General features: G+C 32.8%; 1 protein-coding gene across 2 annotated transcripts; it reads right to left on the bottom strand.

Moving 5' to 3' along the window:
* Positions 1 to 627: 627 nt before the first annotated feature.
* Positions 628 to 9688, bottom strand: LOC132552247 (dynein axonemal assembly factor 3-like). Of its 2 annotated transcripts, none has more exons than XM_060216401.1 (16): positions 9607 to 9688; positions 9322 to 9372; positions 8633 to 8727; positions 8210 to 8303; positions 7476 to 7569; positions 6571 to 6634; positions 6274 to 6356; positions 5926 to 6019; positions 4789 to 4911; positions 4421 to 4543; positions 3326 to 3464; positions 2646 to 2810; positions 2066 to 2180; positions 1862 to 1936; positions 1322 to 1403; positions 628 to 1023 (listed from the first exon to the last, which is right to left on the bottom strand). In XM_060216401.1, exons 1-16 carry the CDS (start codon positions 9671 to 9673, stop codon positions 955 to 957), a joined length of 1533 nt encoding a protein of 510 aa, XP_060072384.1. In that variant the 5' UTR covers positions 9674 to 9688; the 3' UTR covers positions 628 to 954. The 2 variants fall into 2 exon arrangements, with proteins under 2 accessions (XP_060072384.1, XP_060072383.1); XM_060216400.1 differs by having other exon boundaries at positions 8633 to 8724; positions 9607 to 9673.
* Between the last annotated feature and the right edge of the window lie 137 nt (positions 9689 to 9825).

Below are 9825 nucleotides of genomic sequence, written 5' to 3'. Positions count from 1 at the left end.
TGCAGCAAATCCCTGGGAGAAAATACTTCCCTTGTGACCCATGGATTAAATCCCCTGGGGCACATACTTATCTATGACCCATAGACAAAATACTTTCCTTGTGATCTTTGACCCATTGTCTAAATCCCCAGGGGGAAACTGATATATATGTATCGTATTTCCATTCATTTAAGGAGGACAATGCTGGTACACTATCTGTATTTGTCTCTTTATCTCAATCAACAGTATAATGTATAAAGATGAGAGCCATCCCCAAGTAATCTGTTAAACATAAACACTACTGAAACACCTACAGCCAAAAAATATTGAACAATAATATGTAACATGAATATTATAAGAAAGTGTGTGTAATTCTGGGGTAAGTAAAATGAATGAAATAAGAGAGCCTTTCGGTGCAAAGACAGTGTATGTAATATCAGTGTATCTTTTTCTGCGAATAAAATAATTGTTTAAAAAAAATAAATATTTCTACTGAAAAAAATTCTATGTAATGATTCAATTAAAATTGTTAGAAGAGACTATTGATGAACTGACAAGACAAGACAAGATGAGCACAACACAGTGTGTTTAATGTCATTTAAAGTAAAATTATCTCCTTCTTCTGAATCACACATCTCTGCACCCAAGGACTGAATCATTATTAGAATAAATAGCTGTCATTCACATTGATTTCACACACAGACATTTCTCAGCTGTAAGCCTATAGTATTTAAGTACGGTAATGTCACTGATTATTGACAGAGTGATGAGCTTCAGCCCTGTCATATTCATGATATCCTAATTTGGTTCTGTTAAAAACCAAACTTGACGTTGGGATATTCTCCACAGCTCCATTGGTATTTGTGGCAAGCATAATAAAGCATTCTGTGAGTCTTTACCACTTTGGTGACAATTATTGCACAAAGTCTGAAACCTTTGTAGTGAGTTACATAAATCTAATTATTCTTCATCTTCTCAGCTGGATTTTCGGTTGTAAGAAAATTTAAAGAATGTTGCTTTCTCAAAATCTCCATTATCCACAGCCTAAAACCAAACATAAATCAAGCATAAAAATGTGACTCATTTCATAATGTTTAATGTTCAGCAACACGAGAAATTGTAAATTTACAAAAGTATTAAGACCTTGTCATTCAAAAGCAAGTAGAAAACAGACATACTTTGTTGAGCAAAGAATATAGAGATTTGTCATGTTATTTAGATAGAGAATTAAATCAGGGATATTTAAGTTTATAATATCTGTACAATCATTGACAGACAAGAGAAGGGACAGATTACTCTAATTCACATTTCTTAGTTCACTTAAAATAGCGCAAGTATTTACCTCACATCCTGCATCAGTAGCTATGGATGTCACCGTCTTCCCAAACTCACCCACTTGTTCCAGCTTCAGTTCTAACATGTACCTACCAATCACAAGGTAAAACAGAAGGTTATTATTTCATTTTATTTCAGAATATTTCATTGTACAGATATCAAGTAATATGGAAACAAGACCCCCCTCTTTTATATTTATCTAATTCTGATCATGGAGTATTTTATTTTTCAAATACGACTTCAATAAAATAATTTTGAATTATGAATAAAAGTATTCAATTTGGTATGATATTTCTTCTTTATCATCCTAGATATCATACTGTGGAATATTTCTAATATTTCTGGGGTCATAATGTGACAATAAAAATATCAGAACACATGTATTTAGTTACAATTCTATTAATATGAAATAGATCTGAAATTTTACTCATTTGTCATTATTTTGGAGAATGACTTATTTTGGTTTTACAAAATATCAAACAATTTTTGGAATAGTTTTAAGTTCCTCAAATGAAACAAACAATTGTCCTGGTTACTTGTAGCTTACTTTGCTGATTCCAATATCAATGTGGCACGGTCGGCAAAAATTGAGGACACATCCTCCTTTAGTAGGTGTACTAGACTGTAAAAGACAAAGGAAATACAAGTCTTTGTTTGATAACATTGATAGTGACAGGAGTTCATGTGAATGAATAACATGCTAAAGTAAACATAACATGACCGCTATTCACATCATGAAATTCAGACCTACCTATTGGCAAAGTATATCACATGGAAAAGTTTCTGATACTTGCTCTTCTTCGAGAGCTCAGTAAGACTGCTGACTGGCAGGAAAGTCACTTTAAAACCATCCACTGGCATCGACTCTAGAAATAAATACAAAAGAAAAAAAATGTACAAAAGACACACAGTTGGATAGCATCTTTCAATATGAAAATTGTACAATAAACACACAAGTGAATAACACATTTTAATATGAATACAGTACAAAGGACACACATATGAATAACACATTTTGATATGAATATTTTACAAAAGACACACATGTGAATAACACATTTTGATATGAATATTGTACAAAAGACACACATGTGAATAACACATTTTAATATGAATATTGTACAAAAAAGGATTTCAAAATTCTTATTTTTTTCCATTTATGCTTGGATTAAAAAACTATCACTAAAACAGTATCAGCCAGAGGCATCCTCGGAATTTACAGACAACACAACATTTATAATATTTTGGATCTAATGATGTTTCTGTCCAACTAAATGCACCTCAGGAACCTATAAGCTTTCCATCAGCGTCCATGACTGAACTGAATTTACCATATTCCTGGTCCAGTGTTGACGTCTCAGGACATCCCTGCTGCTTTCTTGCTTGCTCCTCAGCATCAGCATCAGCTTCCTCCTCTAACTTTTTTAGTGTTTCCGCTGCTGTCCTCTCTGTCTCTTCTTCCTTTTTCACATCTTCCTCTGTTTCCTCTGTGATGTCTAACAATGATATAAAATCATAATTTTTCTCTCCGTTTATCGTAAATGGTGCCATTCCTTAAACTTACAGATGTCAGTATAACTGTATCTGGAGCTTCACAATCTCTATACTATTTATTCTTGACTTACCGTATTCGACCCAATAAACGGCCATGTCCCTATAAGCGCCACCTCCCCTTTCAGATACCTAAAAGTCTAGATTTACTTACCTTTTAGTCACGATCAAGAATTGTTTTAAGTTGGTTTATAAGGAGATGTACTCCAGAAAAACATAAAAAACTCTTTAAATCTAAGATGGTCTAAGATGGTTTTATTGCATGTAAAAAAACTAGTGATTTTATAAATACATGAACCATACAGTAGATTTTTTAGTACTGAATGTGTTTCTTTTAAATCTAAGATGGTTTCTAATAAGCGCCCCCCTTAATTGCAATTTTTTAAGCGCCCTGGGTGCTTATCCGATCGAATATGGTAATGTATTTACATATCTACAAAACAAAGTTGTAAATTAATACCTGTGATCGTGGGACCATCTGACTTGGAATCTTTACTGTCAGATATGTCATCCTGTGGTTGTGGTTTCACATACTTTGTCTGTGTTGCAATCTCGTGAAACATTGACAGTACGTTGTATTCAGCAAGGTGTTGAGAAGTCTACAAATCAACAAAAAACCAGCCATGATGTATTTGTACCTGGAATATCAACAAACTCCTACCAATGATATTTGAATCTTACCAGAACAATCAATTATTGCCAAGCACATCACTAGCAGCACTTAATTACATATTGAAGCAAAACATAGGATGGGTGAGGGATGTAAACATATAAATTGAGAAGTCTTTCACATCGCAAAAAAATTGATTTCAAAACATAAGAGAAAATTTTTTTTGAAAAACCCAAAACAGAATTAGATAGCAGTGACATCTGTCTTAATAATTTTTTTATACTAAACTAAAATGGTGTATGATGTAGACATGTTTTTATTACGGAGTTTGAATTTTTAGGGCAGAATGCTGACACCAAAATTGGGATAAAACAACAGTTTACAGTTACATGAAACTGGTGAGCTATAGATGACCACTACCAAGTTCAGTTCACTGAAAATGTTCAGGGTTGTTTTTTTTCACAGGTTAGTATAACTTCACAAGCTGTGTTTTTTACCGTGTTTACATTTATCTAATGATGATTCAGATATCAACATGAAAATTTAGCTGTATAAATTCCAAAAAGTGGATATAGCACCATATTAAGCAGGTACTTAACATGTCAATATTTTTTTATCATGGTATCTAACATCAAAGCCTATACAAACCTGAATAGCTTACAACAAAGTGAAATAGAGGCTCACTATCACATTCACTGATTTCTCTTTTGTGAGTTTTCCTGTTACAACTGATTAATCTGACGTGAAATTGAAATTCTGTTTCTCTTATTAACTCTAAATAAATTCTATTCAATTACACAGCCCCTGAGATATTGGACAAATCAGACAAAAATAAGTATCACTGAGTATTATTTCATATGTATTTTGGTTTGACACTAACACTCATGTTTATGTTCAATTTTATTCAATAAAAATCAAAAATTTAAATAAAATGAATTCCTTCACCTTCTGATAGACATTGTTGCTTTTTTTGAAGACAGATTTGTCCTCACACTCGATGCCAAGTGCAACATAGGGACTGACAAGTATGTCTCCCCAGTAGCCCCGTCTGTGGTGCCGTTCTCCTTCCTGTGTAGAAATAAATAGTAATACTCAGTCTCCTCTCATACAACCACATCACCAGTGAGTGTTTCTACAATGTTAGATATGGAAGTGTTGAAATGCTAATAACTAGCTTTCATATTGTCTATTTGATGAAACAGTTCAACCTATTATTGAAATACTGATATTTGACTGTAGAATATCAATAAGATTTTGACTCCCACTAAACTTTTGCGATGGTTATGAAGCGTATGTAAAGAATGTAAACATACATGCTTAAATACCATTCCTGATGCCAGTGTTCGGTTCGGGGTGTCGTAGCTTCCTTCTCGTACCTCAAATGCTATTCCCTGGTTTCTCCATTTCCTGTACTCATGAGAGTTGATGATGTCAGCCTAGTTAGATATATTAAGTATTAAATTTGAATTATAGTTAGAAAAAACATATAAATACCCAATAATGATATCTGTTTACAGTGACAAGAGCTGTGACAGACCAGCAGTACATAAATACATTATAATGATATATGTTAACAGTGACAAGAGCTGTGACAGACCAGCAGTGCATAAATACATTATAATGACATCTGTTAACAGTGACAAGAGCTGTGACAGACCAGCAGTGCATAAATACATTATAATGATATCTGTTTACAGTGACAAGAGCTGTGACAGACCAGCAGTGCATAAATACATTATAATGATATCTGTTAACAGTGACAAGAGCTGTGACAGACCAGCAGTACATAAATACATTATAATGATATATGTTAACAGTGACAAGAGCCTTAGGAACCTCAGTCAACATTCAAAACCACATAAAAATATACCATAACCTCAGTCAACATTCAAAACCACATAAAAATACACCATAACCTCAGTCAACATTCAAAACCACATAAAAATACACCATAACCTCAGTCAACATTCAAAACCACATAAAAATACACCATAACCTCAGTCAACATTCAAAACCACATAAAAATACACCATAACCTCAGTCAACATTCAAAACAACACAAAAATACACCATAACCTCAGTCAACATTCAAAACCACATAAAAATACACCATAACCTCAGTCAACATTCAAAACCACATAAAAATACACCATAACCTCAGTCAACATTCAAAACCACATAAAATACACCATAACCTCAGTCAACATTCAAAACCACATAAAAATACACCATAACCTCAGTCAACATTCAAAACCACATAAAAATACACCATAAACTCAGTCAACATTCAAAACCACATAAAAATACACCATAAACTCAGTCAACATTCAAAACCACATAAAAATACACCATAACCTCAGTCAACATTCAAAACCACATAAAAATACACCTTAGACTCACTCATCATTCAAAACCACACAAAGATATATATTCTGAATCCTTGTACTTACATCTCTGTAGACTAACTTCATGTTGAGATCCCAGTCAAAAATATTGAGTCTGTTGTCATATCGGGTTCCCATTAACTGACGAAGTCTCAAGTCCCTGAATTTAAGCAATTAATGATCAAATGTTTTCTTTGTTATCTTTTTGTTGTGGTATGTCATCTTTTAAATAGTTGGAGAAGACAAAACAAACAAAAAATCAAAAAGAAAAGAAATAAACAAACAAAACAAAAACAAATTTGCAAAAAGAAAAAAAAAAGGTAGATTTCGCAATTTACTTTGTTATTTGGATCTAAATCTGTCTTTTTAATGACAATTAAATTCAATCAATATTTGATCATCTGTGTATCTTACCAAACTTTCTCTGCATCAAAGAATTTAGTATCAGAAAGTCTCCACACTTTGAAAATACTCTCTAGGAAATCACGCTCTTTGTACTGAAACAGACACCAAATTATAAGACTCAATTGTACAACTACTGCTAAGCTATTCTAGTATTATGCTGACTACATAAAAAACGCAACAGGTTTAATCATTACTAGAAAATATTTACATCCAAACACTCTTTAGAAAATGATTTCTAATCTTATATCTATTTGAACCAGCAATATGAAAAGGTTGGAATTAACTTCCATTAATAAAAAGCCTCACCTTTAGCTGTGATAAATCAAAGATGGGAAGTTTTTTTTCTAAGTAATCAAAGTCAGTAACCATTCTGAAACAAAAAGCAAAAATTGATAAAAGCTGGTGTTCTTCAAGCTCATGCTATACAATAAGACAGATACTTGGTCCCCAAACAATGTGGACATGAAGTAATAACACAATGTTAATTTGTAGATAAAAGAAATCAATATTAAAGAGATTTCAGTTTCTCATATGTTATTTACCCTAAAGCTAAAATAGGAAAGTAATCATTATTAATAAGAAGAAAAATCTTAATAGTTGCAAAATTTCTTTATAACTTCATTAACATTTTCCAAAAATTTCTCCAATCTAATATATGTTTTTTAAAATCTCCAAATCCCTAATTCAAATACTTAAATCCAGTTTCCTAGATTTCAGTAATGTTTTTTTAATGATCTCTTTTACTACAGACATGTTCCCCAATTTCCAGACACATTCCCGATAGTTCTCTTAACTCCTTCACTCCAGACAACTCTCATCACTCCAGTAATGTTCCTTTACCTCTAGACATATTCCAATAATGCCTCCATAGTTCTAATGTTATCTTACTGAGAACCTCAACTCAAGAAATTTCTGTTCATTTAAGAATGTTCTTTCAAACATTAAAACTCATAATTCATCAAACCAAAGACAAAAAATAAGACAACAAAAAAGAAAAATGTAGTACATTATATTGCATGTAGTATGAATTCTGTATTTACTTACAATACAATTGATTGTATTTTAAAATTTTTTTACCAAAATAGCAATTCTTTATTATTCATTGAATAATAATAAGTTGAAATTCGTGTATCTGAAAAGGAATTTAAGATCAATTGTGAACTGTAAACTAGGTTAAGAAAAACACTGATTCATGGTCATGGTGTACATACTTTATAAACTCTGTTGCCATTTTCTCCACATATTCACAGGACTGTTTCCGCACAAGAAGGTTTCCAAATAACTCAAGAAACAGCTCTGTCTTTTCTACAAAATAAAGGAATGTTACATTATTATCAATCATAAATAAATTTTGTCTTTTGCTAAAGACATCGAAAATTATCTTTCAAGAACAATGTTGTCAACTTTGATAGTTTCTGAAACAATGGGTGGGAAAAGTTGCTTTTACACGATGACAGTCTGTCAAGGTGGCTCACTTTGACCTGCCATAAAACATTTCATGTCTATTTGTTGTTGGATTAGCTTAAAAGCATTTGTATATTTCTTAACTCCACTTATGATATGATGACCTTAAGAACAAATTTGAAGTTTTAACATAAAAAAGTATTAATGATTAAACTTATTTCAAAATATCAAAATCTTTTGACTGACAATAAGATTGTCATGTGTATTTATTTATTTTTTTATTTAAAAACAAAATCAATTAATGGTGCTTGTCATAATGATTATGATTATTCTTATGAATAAAACACTCCAGTAGCTGCTGGAGGAAAAATGGGTGAGAGATGCAGCAAGCTAGGAGCTTGTGAACTCCAGTTCATTAATCAGGTGAGTTAAAAAATATGGTGCACAAATGACACTGAACAAGCCATGTAGGTATTATGTCAACCTTCACAGATACAGTTAAGTTTTGGGCTGGATTAAGTCATCTCGGTATTTCACTCACCTTGTAAACCCATCCTTTTTTGAGTTTCTAATGCAATGGTCATAAACAGTATATCTCTGGCATACAGTTCCAGGTTATTTTCAATTATGTAGAACTGTAAAGTAGACATACATAATCATTTGATTTAGAAATGCCTTCTCATTATCTTCAGAGACAGAAAAATAAATTCTTTGATTAAATGGTGCATTTTACATTATGAAACCATTTTGACCAAATATAAATTTTGTTCAACTAACTTTGACTATGGCAGTGCACAGATCAATCATGCATGGAAACTAATTCATTTGGTCACATTTAACAACATATTTCAGAAGGGTCAGTTTGGCTGCAATCATCAAATAATCTTTTTTCATTCTTTTTTCCCAAAATTTGCAAGAAACTCCTTCAAACCCTATTCTGTTAAAGAATCCATCTGTTCCTTACATGGAGTTTCCTCTTTCTGTGACGGTAAGATCTTGCCATGGTAGTAAGCAGATGTCTCATGTCTCCAGCCCCCACCAGAAGGATCCGCAACTCTTCTACAAAATTCAATACTACCTGTATCTAAACTATAACAGCCAAGGGGGACATCATATTTACTCAAAATAACAGGCCCACAGGTGTAACACATTAACTCAAAGAAACAGGCCCACAGGGGCAATACATTAACTCAAAGTAACAGGCCCACAGGGGCAACTCATTACTTCAAAATCATTGGCCGAGGAAGGCAACTCATTGACTCAAAATCATTGACCATTTAAGACTAACAGAGACAACACATTGACTCAACGTCATAGGCCCTACAGGCAACCCATTGACTCAAATTCATGGGGAAAGGAAATGAACTACATTTATTGGTAATTCAAACGATGAGTAATATATATGAGTGGGCTTATTGTCAAACAAATATGGTCAGGATACAGATGAACTATTAGTTATTAAGATTTACTCACAAGTTACTCACTATGAGGGACAGATTCAGGTCCAGAACCTCGAAAAATGACTTTTATCTGCTACCAAAATCAACTTCAAATCAAACATTGTGGTAAAATAAGGACATGTTTAAGAGTTCATTTACTAACATCCATATTCGTTGCAAAAGATCTGTGCATTTTCTAAGAGAAAAAAATTACCTGGTCCATCATCTTTGTCCAGTCTCAGTCCCTTTAGAGCTGATAGGAAGTCTACAAAAATAACACCATAACTTAGAGTGGAAATCTGGGTAAAATGCTATGTGTTTACATTGTTTTATAGTGGAAATCTGGGTAAAATGCTATGTGTTTACATTGTTTTATAGTGGAAATCTGGGTAAAATGCTATGCGTTTACATTGTTTAGAAATTATAATGTAAACTGCTTATATGCTTTCAATGCAATATTAGGGAATGAAATGTGCAAATATCCTCAGAGAAAGCATACCGGTGTCCTGAAGATCAAGTGCTGGACTAAAACCCCACCAAGTGATTGTACCAAAGCCGTCCGTCATCTTTAAATCACTTTCTTCGAGAACGTAGATATCACGAATCAAAACAAGTTTTTGCTTGCTAGTACACGTGAATTTCTGGCCGAGTAACGCCAATCACCATTTGTAAACAAAGTAACGCCGCACTGAATGGTATTTTATTTAAGTTTGTATGG

The sequence above is a fragment of the Ylistrum balloti genome, unplaced genomic scaffold, assembly GCF_031769215.1.
Source record: "Ylistrum balloti isolate Yb309-2 unplaced genomic scaffold, AGI_CSIRO_Ybal_v1 Utg370242, whole genome shotgun sequence".
Taxonomy (NCBI): Eukaryota; Metazoa; Mollusca; class Bivalvia; order Pectinida; family Pectinidae; genus Ylistrum; species Ylistrum balloti.
This window is presented reverse-complemented; position numbering and strand designations above follow the sequence as displayed.

Excerpts from the sequence above, each read along its gene's own strand:
- LOC132552247 (XM_060216401.1), bottom strand. The coding sequence starts at position 9,673 with ATGACGGACGGCTTTGGTACAATCACTTGGTGGGGTTTTAGTCCAGCA. Across the intron at positions 8,728-9,321 it reads GGACAAAGATGATGGACCAG|AAGAGTTGCGGATCCTTCTG; the intron begins GTAATTTTTTTC and ends TGAATTTTGTAG. Across the intron at positions 1,404-1,861 it reads TTGATATTGGAATCAGCAAA|GTACATGTTAGAACTGAAGC; the intron begins GTAAGCTACAAG and ends TGTGATTGGTAG.